Source organism: Epargyreus clarus, unplaced genomic scaffold (genome assembly GCF_041222505.1).
Source record: "Epargyreus clarus isolate Ecla_fem2 unplaced genomic scaffold, WU_Ecla_fem_2.2 ptg000007l, whole genome shotgun sequence".
NCBI lineage: Eukaryota > Metazoa > Arthropoda > Insecta > Lepidoptera > Hesperiidae > Epargyreus > Epargyreus clarus.
In genome coordinates, this window is record NW_027332215.1 from 17,968,860 (window position 1) to 17,990,298 (window position 21,439).

Consider the following 21,439-nt stretch of genomic DNA (forward strand, 5'->3'; position numbering starts at 1 on the left):
CGGTCAACTTGTGCAAACATAGCAGTCCTAAGCGGTTAAATTTCTAAGTACGCGAAGTTCGTTTCAGTTTACTTTTTGATAAGTTTCCACTGACATACTTATGTTCATAAGCACACACGCAAATCAGTATTTAAACACGACGACTGATATACTATATTCGCGTATTTTATCGTTCTGAATGACTTAAATGATTCATGTTTTAAATCAACGATGGAATTGTAGCGCGAAATTGCAGTGCCCACACAAAGATAAAATAGATATTGTAGACTATGCATTATGGAGTCGTGTAATAAATGTGGTGGAAAAGTTTAAGTGGATAGGCGCTAAAGGTATTTGACAAAATAATATTTTTTTTATCTAATACTATGATGAACGTTTTTTTTTTTTACAGTTTGTTCTATTATCTGTAACAAGTAGTGTTCTCCTACCTACTGGTATATAATAATGAATTTTCCAAAACTTCCTTCAATTTCTGTACCAAACTCGAAATTAGAAAACCGATTGACCCACAAAAGAAGAAACACGACCAATCTATTTTTATTTTGTATTGACCCACAAAAGAAGAAAAAGGACTAATCTATTTTGTTGTTGTTCGATGTAATATTATGTATGATAAGTACACCTTTTTTAAATGTCCTACATTCCTTCGTAATTGATTAGGTACAATTAAACAAAACAACCTATTTGTGTATTAACGCAGACTTTCTTTGAGACACTAAACAAATGACAAAGGGCAGCCACGTCCAAGGTTCGCAGACAGTAGATGCGATGCACGAATAACATCACATGTGTAGGTATAAAGCATAATCGATCACGTATTGAGTGCGATCATTGTGCTCGCCAGTTGGACCGTAAATCCTGTCACTATCCCCCCTGCCCCTCGCCCAATAGACCCCCCTCCCCATTTATATGAATCTCATTTACGTTCGCGCTTACGCAACTGAGTAAAATCATTGGAGTGGATAATGTTAATTGATATTATTAGGATGAACAGTGCTTCGATGTCGGAATCGTTACGCTGGTAATGTTGTTCCTGCCATTAGAATATTACGATTCGGGGTTTATATAATGATATTTTATAATTCCCATATCCTCTGAGAGTAATTGCTGATATGCCCATTCGGCACTGTCGTGTCATCATTATTTTTAACTTTGGGAAAAGGGCTACATTATACACGTAATTACTTTAGAAAAGGGTGATATTTATTTGGGCATCCGCTCTGAAGGTCCGAAATGCAAACAAAGCTCCTCCGTTATCAAAATTGTATTTGTATTGGTTTTACAGACTAAAGGTAAAAGATCAGGGGTAAAATTTAAGCATTCCTTATTGAAATACTCGTATGTAATTATTAGAATTGGACCTGTCTTTGACAATAATGTACAGAAGTATTATAACATCGGTTATCCTAGATCTTACGCAAATAGTAAAGGTGATAGAACTCTTTGACTCTCTAGAAGCACAAGCTTCCGCTACAACTAGTTCTGGCTTATAACAGTGTTAAGAGCTGCCGTGTTATGGTTTGAGTTGTCCACAAGAAAAAATCCGAGGTGTTCCAACTCAGTCCTCCGGGTACGAACGCATTTCAGGCCGACCTCAAGTAAGACGGATCATACCGGGGATGGATTACAGATTTTCTAGTCAGTCACCAATTACAATCAGATCGATAGCACGTCTTCAACCCATAACTGTCACTGCTGGTTACGAGTCTCCTCTCAGAATGAAAAGGAATAGGCCACCGCGCTGGACAAGAGCGCTTTGGTGGCTTCACATACCTTTCAGATTTTTTTATAAATCTCTCGGGTATTTGGGTTTCCTCACATTTTTTCCTTCACCATCATATCAAGTGGTAATTAATTTCTAATACGCACATAACAAAGAAAAATCAGAGGTGCCTAGGATTTCAACCTCGGACCAGACCGAGAGTCAAGCGCTAGACTGTCACTGCTATCACACAGGCGAATATCACGGTTTTTTACTACTTCAGTACCCTTAGTATGAGTTTTTATGTTTTTACAAAAATGACTTTTTCTGTATTTGTTTACGTATCTGCCCATACATTTCCATCTGCGTTCCTAGCGGACTGTATCAGAACTGATTATAAAAGTAATCTGTAAACGGTAAGTACAAACTATTTGAACTATCTGAACAGCCCAGCTACTGCGCTGAATAGGACAAGGAAACAATACACTGTGTAATGATGCGTTTAATAATATTTTACACGGACAGATAAGTTACGACACCGTGACTATACAATGAGGGACTAGTTGACAACGTATCGTGTGAATATTTTGACAGAAACCATGAAATGAGATTGGTTTGAATTTCTATGGAGTTTTGTCGGTTTATAAAACCATTAACGGGTCAGTTACAAGGAAATTTTCAATTTTTATTTCGTTGTTGATGACGTCATAGTTCAGGAAACATGTTCGAAAAGAATTATAACTATAATAACCATGTTAAAAATTAAAGTTAAATTTAATGTCAGGAAACTAAGGGTTGTAAAAGTACTAAATTTAGGAAAATTCGACATTAAGTTAATACGTGGATTGTCGCTCGTATTAATCCCTAAGGTCATTGCGCTATAATCTATGCATCATCTACACCGAATTTGAACCCTGTACCCCTAAGGGTACTAATACTAATATGAGATTTTATATTCACTCATACTAATATAACATTTTATATTTTAACAAAACTGACTGTTTTTGTATTTGTTTACGCCAACAGTTCTGATAAACTCCGCTAGGGGCGCTGATTGGGAATGTATGGGCAAATACATAAACAAATACAAAAAGTCATTTTTGTAAAAACGTAAAAACTAACTAAGAGTACTGTTTGTAAATAGAAGTTAGTATAGTATATAGCGAATACCGATAGTCCATTACAAACAATGATTTGAAGCTCAATGAAGGGAATTGCTTATACAATATATGACATACATTATAATTTATACATTTAGTATAGTGTAATTGGTGTGGCATCGTTGGTCAGAGTTGCACGACGTACAGGGCCGCACTGAAAACCAGTCGCCGGAGTCTGTTATTTCTCACAGGCATCGGCAGAGACTGAGTGCGACCATTTTTGCTGCTATACTGTATCGTTTACGTCACGTGTTATTTTATTTGTTATTATTTTTATTGTATCCCTTCCATTGTTATTATTTTCTTTTGTATGTTGTAACTTGTATAGCATGTAAAATAAATCGTTTTTTTCTTACATACAGTACATATCAGTACCATGTATCTATGTATCGTATATGTAAAAACAAGACTGGTATAAACATAATATGTCACTAATAGCTCAGCCAATTTACTCGTCAATTAAAGCAATGATTCATACATGTTTACATTTCAATACTGCCGGAGAATATTGTGTAGGAAATAATGTTGGAAATGTCAGTAAACTAAAGAAAATTGTTATTTTGTTTGGTAATTATTGAACTATTGAAACCTCTGTGCTTCGACTCCGGCGGTAGCACCATCTCACACATACTTCTTCCTAATGACAGCAGTGTTAAACGCTGTGTTCTGGTTTGAAGGGTGTAGTAAGGGAGACTATCCGATTATCCGAGACTTTCCAGCTAAATCCTCAGGGGTAGCGGCGCATTTGTACGACCTCAGATTGAAATCTAATTATATCTTTGGTAGATTACAGATGTCCATGGGAGGCAGTAGTCACTTACCATCAGATGGACTGCATGCACGTCTGCTACTCTTCTATTGTATATAAAAATGAATGTTTGTCTGTATGTCCTTTATAGAATCGTAAACTATGCATTTGATCACGTGATTATCTTTAGCAAAGTTGTTGTGCATGAGCCCATGAAGGTTTCTGAGTCGGTACGACCAATTTTGGACAGATGGCGCCACTGTCATTCCAATTAAGGTACAAATTTTCAGTTATGTGTATGTCATGTCATTTTTAAAACATGGGCGAAGCCACGTGCGCTAGTCTCATATTATAAAAAATCTATTACAGTGAAACTTGGTTAAGTGGGACCTGGATAAGTGAGAAACCTCCATAACTGGAACTCATGCTGAGGTCCCAACACTTTGGCACTGAATTACCTCTGTTAGTGGGACGAGGTAAACCTCTATATCTGGGATTTGTTCTTTCGATTTATCATCATAGTTACCTCTATAACTGAGACAGCGAGTAAATTTTATATGCATAAACCTCTGTAACTGAGATAACATTGTTTGTTTACTCATTCTTATTCTACCCACAAATTCCACACGTAATTCCAAGTACGTAAGTACAAATTTTGAGCTTCAATTACCTTCAGTTTTACTGAAATAACCTATATTCTCACCTCTATTAATGGAACCCTCTGTAAATGAGACAGATATTTATTTATACCTGTATATCTGAGACACTGGGTAAGTGGAATACCTCTATAAGTGAAACGACATTGCAGATCCCTTGATGTCTCACTTAACCAGGTTTCACTGTATATGCGAGTACATATCATATACTAAAGAAGGAAATACAATAACATAGGTGAGATAAAATCTGCACATGCGACATACATGACCCAGACACAACTAAAAAGATTTTGTAAAAAAATCGCCGTCAAAATCATGTCCTTGAGTATTAAAGAGGTTATTTTAATAACAATATATCTATACAACAATACATTGCTGAATTTCGACTGGGAGTCAGATAGTATCTTTCACGAGTCTACCTGAGTCTGGACTAGGTATGAGTACGTTTATAGGGTTTCGTATCTAAAGGGTAAAAACGGAACCCTATTACTAAGACTCCGCTCTCTGTCCGTCTGTCCGTATGTCCGACTGTCCGTCTGTCCGTCTGCCCGTCTGTCACAGGGCTCTATCTCCTGAACCGTACTAGATAGACATTTGTTTTTTTTTACACAGTATGTATAAGAGTGGCTGCTATAACAATAAATACAAATAATAAAAAAACTTGAAAATAAATGGTGGTCGCAGTACAATAAACAGTAATTTACGTTTTTCGCTTTATCGGTTTAACCGTAAAAGGTAGACTCTATTTTTTTCCATTTTCTCAAAGGTAGTTCAAATTTTTACAATGTATTTACGTTGTTGGCTGCTATAATTACAAATAATAAAAAATTTAAAATAATATGAAAATTTTGGTGGTACGGAACCTTCCGTGTGCAAGTTCGACTTGCACTTGGCCAATTTTTTGTTCCATTTTCATAGTGACACACAAACCGTGTAACAATATCTAGATTAAGGTCTTGTGCATGATAAAAGAATACATTTAGATAGGTACAAGTAACAATATACAATTTCTGTCTGCTAGAACTTTGCAAAATTCGACCTTTGGCAGACAACAATTGGATAGACTTAGCGATCTGTGTTAGGGAAAAATTGGATAGATTCGGTTATTATATTGAGCATTATAGACCTACATATTTTGACAAGGAAAATGTGGTAATATCTTTTACCGTCATCGACCCATTATTTTCTAAAAAGTGTCTATCTATTACTAGAACAGTACAGTGGAACAGAGATAGAGATGTGTGACAGACGGAAAGATAGACAGACAGTGGAAGCTTAATAATAGGGTTTCGTTTTTACCCTTTGGGTACTGAACCCTAAAAATCAGAGCTGCATGCCTGGAATTCGAACCTCGAACTTCCCATCAAGAAAGCGAATTCAACCCAGTGGCAAGTGGCTTAAACAGTTTTGCCAGATCATTGAATGGTGCGATACTATTTTACGATTACAAATGATATTTAGATTACTGCATAGGTTATCAATAGACATGATAAAGTTTGTTAATATTTTAACGGATTACGTCTATGTACGTGAATGGTAAAGATTATTAGCCAATTTATTTAATAATCTGGCCAATAACATTATAAATTAGATTACGCGGTATAAAGAGGTCGGGCCATACCTAAACGACTGCCGCCAGTTTCACTTATGCCTACAAATAAGCCGAGATAAATCATTAATATCTATACAAATACTAAAGTTACCCTCAGAAGCACATCTCGGTAAATCTCTCTCAGTTAAATTAAGTTTCGAGAAAATTGAGGTTTTGTAATAGTACCTAATTTTCTTCCTAGGAATTTTGTATTTTTTGCAAATTAAATAATGATGGTACGTTTATTTATTTACATTTAAGACATTTAATAATCCGTTATTTCGTGAGTTAGAGAGTGAAATTTAAAATTTTAAACATGGCAATTTGTTTTCCTAATTTTGGTACACCTCTAAGGTAATGGTAAGGTACTGCAGCAGTAACATTGAGATAAAAAAATATTCTTACTTGGTTTTATTAAGATTAGATGTATAATTTCATAAACTACCCGATAAAATTAAAAAAAAAATGGTTTTTGAAATTGCTTTTGCGCTTCTATGGGCAGTATGTGTGTCGGCACTCAAAAATATTTTATTTAAATTTGGTTCAACTGCACAATGCTGATGGACCTGTGCATGAGTGAACACGGCCTAATAACGACAAAACTTGTGACTTCCTTTACACACTTCAATGATTTGAGCATTTAGTTATTATGGGTTCAATTCTAAAATAAATTAGATCTATTTATGGTTTTGTTATATGTAGGTTTTATGTTTATCCAGTGAATTAATGTATAATTAACACTAAATATATTATATTCATCCTTTTTATTACAAAAAGAGAGCCCTCTTAGTTATTACAAGTTTATATTGATTAGTCCATTTTTTTAAATTAATTGTTCAATAATAAGTTACCAAGAAATGGTATCTTTAATGACATACATATGACAACAGAATCATAATTCATAAGTTTAAAATTCTTTAGGACGTGAAAATGAAAATGATGATATGATCTTCAGAATTAGTATTCAAATAAAGAGCAGTGACAGCAACCCGAAGATCTAATCCCGGGTATTCACTCTAATTTACATTTGCTTCACGGCGAATGAAATCTACGTGAGGAAACCTACATGCCTGAACCTTCTTACTAAAAAAAATCAAAGGTGTGTTAAGCCTATTAACTCGCACTTGGCCAGCATTGTGGACTATAGCCGGATCCCTCTCACTTTGAGAAGAGATCCGTGTCCAGCAGTGACAGTAATAAATAAACGCTTTCTTCACTCACAGCCCCACACTAGGATTCCCTGTGTCGTGGATGCCATAGACACACACATAGACAAATACACAAACATCCAGACCCAGGAACAGATATCTAAATTTATCATTTAAATATCTGTCTGGCCGGGGATCGAACCCGGGACCCTTTGCGCGTCAGACCGGTATGGTGACCGCTCCACCACGCGGCTCGTCGTCGTCGTAATGGGTTGGCTATGTCAGATAAACCAAGAACGTTTATAAGAGTATATTGTTTGTAGATTTGGTCAAATTTAATATATCACCCGGTTCCCTACACACTAGTCTACCGATGCTTATTAATTCTCTTGCGTACGATACGATGTAGACAAATGATGACTGTGACAAATCGTAATAATTATATAATACGTATAATATGTACTATTAAACAGCCAATTTGTCATTTACGTAACGCATTTGACTTCTACTTAACCTCTCGTTATGCACTGTCCATTCTTACGCCAATTATAATTTACAACGTGGTCGCATATTTTATCATAATTTAACATTTTTCTGAAATAAATCGAAAGGGAATCGAATAATTCTTTCTATCATTCACTTAACCTAGCAATTTTTGGACTAATATCAGGAATAGATATAAAATACGAAAGTGGATAAAAATCGAAACCAAGGTCGTTATTTTTGTTCATCGAGAGCTGCGGTTTACGTGAAATATGAAACGAAAATAAGTTTAAATTCGAATTCCTTTTAATTTTTTTTTTATAATATAGGAATAGCAGACGAGCATGCAGTCCACCTGATGGTAAGTGGCTACTGCCGCCCATGGACATCCGTAATGAACCCCAGATAGGTACCCCTACCCCTGAGGACTAAGCTGGAACGCCTCGGAAAAGTCTGTCTCCCACACCCTTCAAACCGGAACACACCAGTGCCTAACACTGCTGTTATTAGGTAGAAATAGGTGTGGTGGAGGTGCTGCCGGAGTCGAACCACAAAGGGTTCTACCACTTTCAAAATATTCTTAATATTTTTAATTGTTTGTAGAGTACTGTTTTTCGGCTGTGACATGTCATGAAACTATTAAAATTTGCATATTTTTATCTACCACATGCCGCACAAATATGGGCCGATTTTGTGAAAATATACTCATAGTATAGAAAAATATAGTTTTGTCACGTGTCAGACACGTTTAATGTCTAAATAGAACCTAAAAGAGAGAGAAGTCTCTATGTAGAGTTACTGAGATCACAGCATCACCTTGTTTTGTCTAATGGATTGTGTTTATAGCGGTACATTAAGGTGGATAAAACAAACTGGGGATGGCGATTTCAGATCTATTAATCGAATAATTGAGTTCTTAAAATAAAATATCGATATTTTCATTGAAAATAATCCAGGAATCGATATAGTGAATCTATCTCAGATATCAGAAAATTAATTCAACTGTTTTCTCGTTTTATCTGTTGCAATCACATTTTCAAAATATAACAGCTTTCTTATTTTTTCATTATTTTAAATTGAATATTCGAATTTTTCATGTACCTACCTACTCTTTTTCGTTTCTTGCGAAATATGAGACATCTTTTATCGTGTTTTCCTAGAGCAGCAAATAAAAGAAATCGAAAATCGATTTTTAATTCATGTTATTGATTTTCCAGTCTTGGATATTTTTGTGGACAGATTTCGTTTCGAATCCATTTAAAAAAGGTCGATGTTATTTGGAAAGAATTGCCATCCCTACTGCCGACTACATTAGAGTAGGTGTTTCAATTTAGTTAACCAGGATAGTCAACTGTGGGTAATCGATCTGTGCCTATAATCTTTAAAGATATCTATTTTCAGTGGTCAGAACATCAGATGGACTATGCCCATTACTTTTTATATTATAGGAGTAGCAGACGAACATGCAGTTAACCTGATGGTAAGTGGCTACTGGACTACGTAATCAACCACATGAGATTACATTTCTACCCGAGATCGGCCATAGATGCACTACCTAGCTTAGTCCAAGCTGAAATGCTTCGTACAAGTATGTTTCCTTTACTACATCCTTCATACCAACGTTTAACACTGCTGTTATAGACGGAAATAGGTGAAGCGGCGGTGGCGGTACAAAAATGTTGCTCGGGAAAATAAGAAAAATAACAAATAGATACGGGCCCTGCTGTAGCTATCATCTAGGTGACCTAAGGACAAGAGTACAATAAGGACTTGAAGGTGGTAGAACCCTTTGTGATTCGACTCCGGCGGCACCACCGCCACACCTTTTTCTACCTAATAACAGCAGTGTTAGGCGCTGCTGTGTTCCGGTTTTAAGGGTGTGGTAAGGGAGACAGACTTTTCCGAGGCGTTCCAGCTTAGTCCTCAGGGGTAGCGGCGCATCTGTGGCCGACCTTAGGTAGGAATATTTAATCCGATCTGGGGTTGATTACAGATGTCCATGGGCGGCAGTAGCCACTTACCATCACGTGGACTGCATGCTCGTCTGCTACTCTTATATTATAAAAAAAGGACACTTCGATACTTAAGACGAAAAACGCGCAAACATTCCCTAAATGTGCAAGTCTGTCTAACCTTTTGGAAAATTCGAAGTAATTAAGAGGTTTATATTGAGCACTCACGAAATAACGGTATTGTCGGTTTTGCTTTAAGGTATTTTGAATCCCGGTTTGTAATTTGCACAATGGCCCTAAAAAGTGCAATAGAAAGCGTTGCTTACGCATTGCATAGCTTCGTCGCGTGCCGACTGATAACGTGAGCACTACACCTACGCTACACAAGGTATGTTTAGTTTATCACAACACTAGCTTCTGCCTGCGGCATTCACGATACGACAGGCTCTTCCAGATAAAATACATACCTTTTGTAATTAAATCTGCTGGATTCATATCTTCAGGCATTCAACGTGTTGTATCAGAAATGATATTTGTATAAAATATTTTGGCTTTGAATTTTACATATACATGATATGTAAATACGTGTTTTTTTTTGCACGTGCCTTGTCTGATACGTTCGATGTCTATAAATATATATGAATCATTGGGCATACACATATTTTATGTTATTTTATTCATAGGTAAGTAGGATAATAGTTAATTAAAGTCTTTAAGGAGAATACGCTTTCTAATGCTTTATAAAATATTTGAAATGTTTCTTCACAGGGGAATGGCTATAAAGTAATTCCCCTGTTCATATAACCTATAAATGGACCGGGTAGACATTGTCGACAAAAGCGCTTCAAAAGTACATGTCCTATTTTTGAAGCTATGAACAACACTTAGAAAATTTCAATAATTCGGATGTAGGGCTTCTGAGTGTTGCGTTTATTATGTACAACACACAGAGACACATGAAAGATATACTTTAACATAATGTTATTTAAAATGCTCATTGCAGTTTTATAAAAAACGTTTTTCAAAAATCTGGTCATTTGGTTCATTGACACGGACAAATAGACACACAAATACATTTCCCCTTTATATTACAATACGTATAGATTAATCGGTGTCTGTACACATTTATTTCCGGATGTATATCATCAACATAACTCAATTGGCTCCAGTAACGTGATTTAAATGTAATTTTCGTATCGAATAAATGTTCCTTATTACCGTTAAGTGTAGAGTTAAAGTATTAACGGGCTTTTGATTTTAGTTTTTTAAATATCATTAATAGGTAATTGCAGATTGGAGTTAATTACTAATTACTAACTGTGTTAAAATCTTCACTATGTAAGTACATTTGTTTTAAGAAATAGTTGGTTCTGATTCCGTCGTGAGGACATTACATGCCTGACAAATCTTTAAAAACCTAAATATATTAAGTTTCACAATTCGCTCCTAGCTCTTGTTAGATTATGGCCTAATCCTTCTCATTATGACAGGAGCCGTGCCCATCAGTGGGAAAATAAAAGTTGATGATGATGATAGAAATAGTGCTTTCAGCACTTGTCAAAATACTTACACACAAGTATATTATATTCGTTTCGATCTACTTTATACAGTAAAATGAGAGTACGCGCGCCTCTCGGGAATAATGTTAGTAATAGGTTATTACTTTAGTTTTATTACGCCCCACATGAACAGATATAGGCTGTACATGTCGCTCGTACGTGACAATGTCATTATCGCATGCGGCATACGAATTAGCTTACCGCCGCCGAAATAGCTACATTTGGGGACCTTCGTAAATGTTTATAATTATGAATGTATTTTCTGAAATGTATGAAGAGCTTTAACACGGGTGTCCTTCCTCCAGATGCGGTTGTTAGATATAGATGTGTGTCAAATCTACCAATAGAAATGCTTAATTTTCATACTACATTATTTACATACTTTTACTTAGCTTAACTCTGATTGTTATTTTTTTATGGAGGAATGCAAGCTAAGGCCATTGGCAGTAGTTAGGAGGGATGGCGATCTGAGATCGATTAATCGAAGCATCGACCTTTGGGGCCAAAAAATCGATTATTTTAATCGATCTCCAGTAATATATCGATTCACTGAATCGATCTTTCATCCTAGAAAATTCGAAAGTCGATCTTTTCGAAGTAGGTTCAATGTGTTATAGACATTATTTGCTGAGGGATACGGATATTTCAGTGTTTGTTTGGTCCTGATGGCCTTTTTTCGTTATCTTAGCTTTTGTAGCTGAAAAGATCGAAGATCGATTTTGGTGAATCGATTGTTTGGGCCTCGAATTTTTGAAAATCGATCTATTACACATCGATTTGAATCGATTCAAGAATCGATCTAACTTTGGAGCCATAAGGATTGCCTTATGACTCCAAAGCTAAATGCGAGCTAAGAATAGCGACCGGTGCTTGAGCTTGAGCTTTTAATAGCATATCTTATTCGCTTAGATTAGCTTGGGTTCGATTTCGTACTCCTCTTAACAACCTCACCCATCTCTGGTAGGCACCCTAATTTTGAGAAAGAAAATTGATTTACAGTTAGATAGGAATTGATTGATAATCATCATCATCAACCAATTACTATCCCACCACTGGGCACGGGTCTCCTCTCAGAATTGTGTGTATTGGTAGATTTCACATACCTTTGAAAACTAATTTTTTAATTTCTCAGGTATGCAGGTTTCCTCGCGATATTTTTCTTCATCGTTTAAGCAAATGATAATAAATGTCTAATACTTTTTTTTTTAAAATCAGAGGTGCATGCCTGGTATTTGAACCTCGGACCCTTCGATCAAGAGGCCGAGTTTGTTAACCACTAGGTTATCACTGTTTTTTTGTAATGATACTTACCTAGTTTATTCCACATACTTGACGGTTTATTCATGACACATTTCCATTCCATCGGCGTGTACCCGTCAGTCCTTTGGCCATGTATGGAATATTTCGCGAGGATTACGACCGTGCTGCTGCTGACACTTTTAGAGCAATTTGTAATGACTACGTGTTAAATGTTATTAAGGGACATATGTTTAAACTTTGGAAACAATTTACGGAACTATATGAAAGGTAGAGTCGGTATATCCAAACTTTGTCTTAAACGATTTCTACATTCACAGCCCCACACTAGGATTTCCTGTATCGTGGGTGCCATGTACACACACAAAGACGAATACACAAACACCCAGACCCAGAACAGATGTCTACTTCATCACTCAGATATCTGTCTGGCCGGGGATCGAACCCGGAACCCCTTGCGCGTCAGACCGGTATAGTGAGCGCTCTGCCACGCGGGTCGTCTAGATTATAATCTATATATATAAAAATCAATTGCTGTTCGTTAATCTCGCTAAAACTCGAGAACGGCTAGACCGATTTGGCTAATTTTAGTTTAGAATAAATTGTAGAAGTCCAGGGAAGGTTTAAAAGGTGGAGTAAATGTGGAATATATTTCACAAATAGATTCTGAGGTGGTACAAACTTTGCCGGGTCTGCTAATAAGGAATATTTATTAAATTATATAAGTCCTATTTTAAAATAACGTACCCTCTCTTATGTTTACCCGAATGACGTGTGTGTATGTATGTCTTCTTATTTGCCATGTCCTGCAGCCCAAAGGGCTAAACGGCTTGTAACATTCATCTAAATTGTGACAGCGACATAGGCTTAATAATACCTAAACAATGACAAATACTTCATTTTAAGACGTCAATTATATTTGTATAATACCTAATAGTAAGCGTCAGAAGGCTGGAAAACCTAACCTAAATTAACGGTGTGTTACCGAACTAAATCTCTAGTCTGCTCATTATACTTCTCTTCGAAAGTAACGCACAGCACAATAGATACAGTGCGTTATGAGATTTTCCGCGTATGCAGAATAATAATGAACCCACTAACCTGCATTTGAAACCACGAGTCGAGGAGGCCGGCGGCGTGTGGAGCGCCCCAGCGACCGCCGCCCGGGACTATCTGGAACATTATTCAACGACACCCGTTTAATGTACGTAATTATTCCCGCACTTCTTACCTCTACATCTAGCTCAGCGGTTCTCAACAAAGCACCTATTTTTGTGGATTTGCTACGAGTCGCAAAAACCAGTAGCAGACGGGGACGCAGTTCATGATGGTAAGTGGGTACTGGCAGCTGTCTATGATTAAGATAAGATTCCCACCAACCCCAGATAAGATTAGATTCCTACCCCTGGTCAGCCACAGATTCGCCGCTACTCCTGAGGACTAAGGCGAAATGGCTCAAAAAAGTATGCCTCCCTTATCACTACCAGATTAAGAACAGAACCAAACTAAATATCAACGCTTAACACTGCGGCTATTAGGCAGAAATAGGTTTAGCTGTGGTGCCGCTGGAGTTGAACCACAGAGAGTTACCTTCTAAATTATGTGTAATAAAAATTAAATACTACATGACGTGCTACAAGATATGTACTAAACACAGACACACATTGCCATGTTGACTATAACTCAATGATACTCGAATATTTCTGATATAACTTTACAAATGCCGATATATATGTGTACATGTCCTTATATATTTAAAGACACGTCAAATTATAATTGTGAAAACCACAACAAAGAAAAGAATGCAAAGTTGAGTACCGCTGTCGTAATTCAGATAACATAATGGCATAGAGCTTCTAAAGCGTGTACATAACTTAAAAACTTAACCCCCTGCCAAGTTTTATTTAAAACTACTATGTAGAAATGAAATGTTATGTAGAAAGATCTGCAAAACAATTTTTCTATAATTTTCAACTTGTGTTTTTCGGTTCTTTCGCTACGTTTGGAAGGTGGTAGAACCGTTTGTGGTTCGACTCCGGCGGCGCCACCGCCACACCCATTTCTATCTAATAACAGCAGTGTTAGGCGCTGCTGTGTTGCGGTTTGAAGGGTGTGGTAAGGGAGACAGACTTTTCCGAGGCGTTCCAGCTTAGTCCTCAGGGGTAGCGGCGCATCTGTGGCCGACCTCAGGTAGGAATATCTAATCCTATCTGGGGTTGATTACAGATGTCCATGAGCGGCAGTAGCCACTTACCATCAGGTGGACAGCATGCTCGTCTGCTACTCTTATATTATATAAAAAATGTTCGCTATGAATAACCTAACTGTTACCTAATTATGCTTGTTATTATTGATAGTACGTATCATTTGTGATTCGAAGATTGTGTGAGTTAATTGTTGTTGCTTATAAGCTTATAATATTCGCATACTTTATTAAGACTTTTACGTATATGATAGGTATAATAATATAGGTATCAATCTGCAGCATAAGCAGAATCCATATGAAAAGTGTACAGAATATATTATTAAGGTGTTACTTATTTAGTTTCTTATTAAACATTACGATGCCAAAACTAAATCTGATGTAATATAAGTATGCTTACCTAATCCTTGATAGATTCACAATAACTATAAGAATAGAACCTACGAATAGAAATTTTCTAAGCGACCATAACAATCGGTTTATATTAATTTACATATATTTGACATGGAGTCATATAAATCTGACATCGAATACATTCAAAAATTTTCCACCTAATATGCTAATGATACTGAAGCGTCTGCAACTAACGATTGGACCTTATATTCGTCTTGGTATAACAGTAGAATTTTTTTTATGTTAAACAATTTATGATGCAATGTATTGTTTTCAAATTAATCATTGGTTCAAATTTCGACCACAATGTTAGGTGTACGTCTTTTTAAAGTGAACATTATTTGGCGGTGTTGTGCACATTTTGTGATGGGTTACGTTAAATTCGCGTCAGGTTCACGTGGCCTGATCGAAAATTCGAATATTATTCGAATCGATCGAAAATCCTTACTCCTTACTAATATTATAAATCCGAAAGTAACTCTGTCTGTCTGTCTGTCTGTCTGTCTGTCTGTCTGTCTGGTTGTCTTTTCTTCACGCCTAAACCACTGAACCGATTTTAATGAAATTTTGTACAAAGATAGTCTGAGGCCCGAGAAAGGACATAGGATAGTTTTTATCCCGGAAATCCCACGGGAAGTAGGGATGGCGATCTAAGATCGATTAATCGGAGAATCGATCTTCTGGATCAAAAAAATCGATTATTTTAATCGATATTAGTAAGAATTGAATCGTAAACTATGCATTTGATCAAGTGATGATTTTTAGCAAAGTTGTTGTCCATTCCAATGAAGGTACGAATTTTCAGTTTTATGTATGTTAGTATGTCATATTATTTTCTTTTAAACGCGGGCGAAGCCGCGGGCAAAAACTAGTGTAATATAAATTTTCAAGTGTGTGCGATAGCGCAATACATTAATATTGTATTTTACATAAGTGATAGTACTTTTATACTGATAATTGAAGCAATTCGGCCAATATTATTCCCTAATCATTCCAAAATATCAAATATGCACGGCTTTAGTATTCAAGTTTTCACTTCTGCCGCCACTCCCGGAGTGTAGACCGTTGATTTTTTTAATTTATAATACTAAAGCTTTACCAGGGGAATATTTTGTCTGTCTATACCCGTATAGACATAAGTTTTAGTACCTACAATTTAAGACTTGTGAAATCTTAGGAAATAATCATGAATCATACAAATGTTATGTAAGCTATCACTTAACATAGCGTGCAACAATTTTTTTCTTCTTATTACTGCATGATGTTTGTAATGAAACGAAATTTATTCTGCTGTATATACCTAGATTGTCTTGAATTAAATTCTCTTATCTTGAAGCAATTATCTTGAAAAATGTTACCATTGTTAAATTAGGCCAATTTGAGATGTATCTTTGTTTGTAAGGTATTCCTTACAAACAAAGATACATCTCAAATCGGCTACTTGAAACTGAAACTGCTGAAAATATCACGGCTTTTCACAAAAATATTATACTTGTCAGATTGATGTTAGATTACGTTAAAATCATTAATATGTTTCTATTTTAATATAATAGAGAAATAGTGCATAATGTAAGTTTATAACGATTTAAATTTAAAAACAAAAGTCAAATTTAATTTTATATTGTCTATAAAACATTCTAAGATATTATAAAATAAAAGTGTTTGAGTTACAAGATTGTTAAACGAACAACATTATTATCTAAAAAGTAAAAAGTTTTATATTTTCTTATGATATTTGAATCGTGTCGCATTCTCCACAGCGACATATCGCGCCAATAAACCGTTGAATACCGTAGTTTCTTTAATTGAACAGCTATTAGTTATAAATTTCCACAAGAAATATGTCAATCGCTTAACGATAAATTTAAACAGCTATAAACATAAACATAAAACGTTTTCTATTTTGAGTTATATTTTGAGTTATGCTATTGTTTTGTTTGTCCATTTAATTGAAAATGTACCTTACTTAATTTAGAATGAAAAATGATTAGTATCGTAAAGAAGTCAATAATAAAAATTTGTGTATATAAATGAACTAAACTAGAGATAACTATTTCACCGCTTTGTTTCGGATTAAAGGTTAAATTTAGTTAGTCTATAATGTTATCTGACTATAAACCTTATATGAGATGGTTTAAGTGTAAAGAATAAACTATGTAACTGTTTTAAATATGCTAATTAACGGTTAAAATATTAATGGTTTGACATTAGTTTAGTATATTATACATAGAAAGTTATGACTAATAATCAAAATATTAGTTAGTATATTTCAGTAAATATTTGATTAAAATATACGCGTGCATATACATATATTTGATAATTTAACTAAATATAACTTTATGTAATTTTCCTAAATAAAATGTTTATTTTAGTAGATAAAAATGCGTGTAATTTTTACGATTACTATTTAAAAAATAAATTATTTAACAAGGATTGTTTGAAAAAACATTATAACTCATTACAAATATAATCAATATTAGGCACATGTTTATAAAAATATAAAATAAAAAGAACTAAAACTAAACTTAACACACATTTTACGATTTTATCCGCAATCAATGTTAGGCACGTGTTTCATCATCAACCCATTATTGTCCCACTGCTGGGCACGGGTCTCCTCTCATAATGAGAAGGATTAGGCCATAGTCCACCGCGCTGGCCAAGTGCGTATTGGTAGACTTCACATACCTTTGAGATCTTTTTTTTATAAATCTCTCAAGTATGCAGGTTTCCTCACGACGTTTTCCTTCACCGTTTAGCAAGTGATAATTAATTTATAATACGCACATAACTTTGAAAAATCAGAGGTGCGTGTCTGGGGTTTAAACCTCGGACCCCTTCGATCGAGAGACCGAGTTTCTTAGCCACTAGACTATCACTGCGTTATGAAGATATAAAGTAAAAGCTACTAAAATTATTCTTAACTAATGAAATTTTACGAGTTTATCCGTATTCTAGAGTTATTCGTAATTGTTATACACAGACAACGTAATACAATGAGCGTTTGTTTAGCGAGCGGGCTCTTCCGTCGGACTTGGTGGGCGTTGAAGTCTTTTCTATGCACACACACAAAATGCGTATGTCCGGTCAACTCGTATGCACTTTATGTACCTACCTTATTTAATTTATTATGTACCAATAATTCAACGGATTATTTATTTTATTGCATTTTATATTATAATCGTATCACAGAACCTACGGTTCATATTTTACAGTTGGTTATTATAATTATTTGTACAAAAGCTTATATGCCATCGGATAGACCTGTAAAACTTTTTATTTTACATGAATAACTTGACTAATAATTATTTTTCACATTTTTGTTTCATTTTATACGAAGTATATAACCGTATTATAATGTTATAAAGCACAATTTAACGTTCTTATAAGAATGGGAAAACTATAGAAAAGTATTTCAAATAATATCTTTTTTTGTTTTAAAAATGTGTTAATTGCACAAAGCCTTAATTTATAAACATTTTATTGAATACTCTATTGTACTGTATAAACAATTGAAAAGGTTAATAGGAGGAAGAGAAATTGTCAGCGAGATTTAGCATTTTCCGGAATTAAAGAAAATGTATGCATCTAGGTACTGTTATTATGATTGCAATTGGGTAATATCAGATATATAAATTGAGTACCTACGTTTTAAATTTAAGTAGAATATCAAGCAGCTAAAAACTTGTACCTAAGTAAACACAGTAGAAACACTAGACTTTCGTAAACGTCGAGTAGCCAGATGTATAACTTGCTTGTGACATATACGTTCAAATTTACCTCGAAACCGCACTAATAAATGAAACTGTAACGCACACGGAAACTATGTATCACGCTGATAAAAACTGACCGGTCACAATAATCAACCTGTGCGGCGTACACGTTTGGAGTTGCGAATTTGGTCAAATCGCGGAGACAAGCGTACAAGGGGAAAGGCATCGCAGGGTCGGCTGCGGTGGTCAGCGTACCTGGTCGCCCACAAGGTCCTCGGCAGCTCTGATCGCGCAGCAGGCCTCCATTCCCGGCTGCGGCCGGGTGTCGTCACGAGACGCGGGAACGTGCGCGGTACGTGCGCAGGGACGGCGCACGCCTGCGCGCACCTACTGCGCGGGACCGACTGCGTGCCGGCCGCCGTGCGTGATAGCGCGGTCCGCGCGACCTCCTTCGCGGGGTTGCAATGAAAGTGATTAGGCTCTTGCGCGACTGATAACGAGGGCTCGCTCCCGCTTGCGCGTTGCCACCATTCTGCCGGTACACCGCCATCTAGTTATTGAACGTGCTCGGGGAAACGTTCTGCCGACCGATTGTGATCTTTAGTGGGGATTTTGAGCTCTCGCGCCAAAAGGGTAAACGGTAGGACCGACCAGTTCTACTGTACATTTATCACACATTGCTTCATAATTTAAGAGAATAAATATTCGTCGTATAATATTATTGCAAAGTAATAGGGTTATATTTATAAAGTTTTCATAACTCCATGGACTCTATTATAGTAATTCGTTCAATATGTGATTTATATTTGACTTGCATATTTATGTTTAATTTCTTGAAATTATCTTTACATTAAATATAATTACATAAATAGTACTTATTTACATATTAAATATACAGAATAGTTTGTTGCAGTTACTGTCCTGGGAATAATATTAACAGTCAATACGGTAATAGCTGGGTTGTAACAATTTAAGCATCTAAAACAATGTACGAAATATACCTAATAACTTCTATTTTATAATACGAGAATATGATAATAATGCAATATATACCGAATACTTTGTATTTCATAATGACCTGAATCCCACAGTCTAGGAGATCATGCTAGGGTTATCGGCGTTAGTTATCGTTAGAGGATGACCGTCGTTAATCTAGTCACACATGCGCTATTATACCTAATTCTGCTGAACACACTCGAAACTATGGCTGGATTTGCTGAATTTCATTTCTAGAAATAACCTCTGCGTGATCTTTTTTTTTTATATAATATAGGAGCAAACGAGCATACAGTCCACCTGGTAAGTGGCCACTGCCGCCCATGGACATCTGTAATCAACCCCAGATAGGATCAGATATTCCTACCTGAGGTCGGCCACAGATGCGCCGCTACCCCTGAGGACTAAGCTGGAACGCCTCGGAAAAGTCTGTCTCCCGTACCACATCCTTCAAACCGGAACACAGCAGCGTCTAACACTGCTGTTATTAGGTAGAAATAGGTGTGGCGGTGGTGCTGCCGGAGTCGAACCACAAAGGGTTCTACCACCTTCAAAAAGCGTAATCTACAATAATGTTAATATACCTAATATCTATACTATTACGTTTATTAACATTGTAATATTACGTAACACTAAATAGGTCAGTCAATGTTGATAAAAAAAAACCTTTGTATCGTGATTGTACGAAATACTATTTAAATTACCTCTAGTAGAGATACGTATTATAGCCTATGTGTCCTATAGGGCTCATTCATTTAAATCGTTTATATAGTTTTCTTAACAAGTTGTGTGATAAAGTTTTTAACAGTAGCATAATTGTCATTTGTAAGCCTATTTGTAATCATTTGCATTAGCCCAAACTTCAAAATTCGACCTGTAATAATTATTGAAAAATTTGATTAAAACATAACGAATTTGTTTCTATGCTTATTTATATACGCATTTTTTACCGAAACTTTATATTTGCTTATCAATATAACTAACCTAACCTAACAAAAACAGAAAATAAACAAAAAAAGAAAATTGTTTGACAAACAAAAAGAAAACGTACAACTGTTTATCATTGCTTTTTAAAAATGTATACTTATACTAGTGGTGCCCGCGGCTTCGCCCGCATTTTAAAGACATAATATGACATACATAAAACGGAAAATATGTACCTGCATTGGAATGACAGTGGTGCCATCTGTCGAAAATTGGTCTTACCAACTCCCACCCCGCGTGGGCTCTTGGACAACAACTTTGCTAAATATCATCACTGATCAAATGCATAGTTTCCGATTCTGTAACTACTTACGAATTAAAAAAACCTTTTTCCACGGACTAAATTGTGAATCTAAACCATTCTCAAGTCCCCTTGAACACACGCAACAAATTTCATCAAAATCAGTCCAGTCGTTTAGGAGGAGTTCAGTGACATACACACGCACATAAGAAATATATATATAAAGATATAATTACTTAGAATTGTCTATTTATAATTTTAAAAGTAACAAAGACATATCCACATTAGACTTCGATCACGTAAACATTCTGGACTTAAACTAAACAATAAAAACAAGCGGTTGAATTAGAGCGCGATCTAGGTTTCTTATCACGACAACTTGTTCGGGATAAGCGTAATGGAGCTAGGGTTGCCACCTATACTATAAAGTATAGTATTGCACGACAGTTGTACTTTATATTATAGAAAAAAATAATTCTTCTATATTTTAAATAAAAAGACAAAAAATACGAAATAAAAAATATAATATACTTATATTCATTGTAAAAATGTAAATATAAATGTACGAAATTAAAAATATAGAATATTTTCACTGATTATTCAGATATTGCGACCTTGGCACGTGGGGAAAAAAGCTCTGAAAAAATAAAATA

The 21,439-nt window shown here is 35.6% G+C and overlaps 1 protein-coding gene across 1 annotated transcript in view; it reads right to left on the minus strand.

Moving 5' to 3' along the window:
* The window catches only part of LOC140743577 (uncharacterized), a 111,468-nt gene extending 92,506 nt beyond the window's left edge, over positions 1-18,962 (minus strand). The window contains exons 1-2 of the mRNA XM_073074972.1: positions 18,821-18,962; positions 13,358-13,429 (exon numbers count right to left, since the gene is read on the minus strand). Coding sequence (XP_072931073.1) covers positions 13,358-13,429; positions 18,821-18,871 — 123 coding nt within the window. The 5' untranslated portion in view covers positions 18,872-18,962. The remainder of the gene's footprint in view (positions 1-13,357; positions 13,430-18,820) is intronic.
* Positions 18,963-21,439: the final 2,477 nt, after the last annotated feature.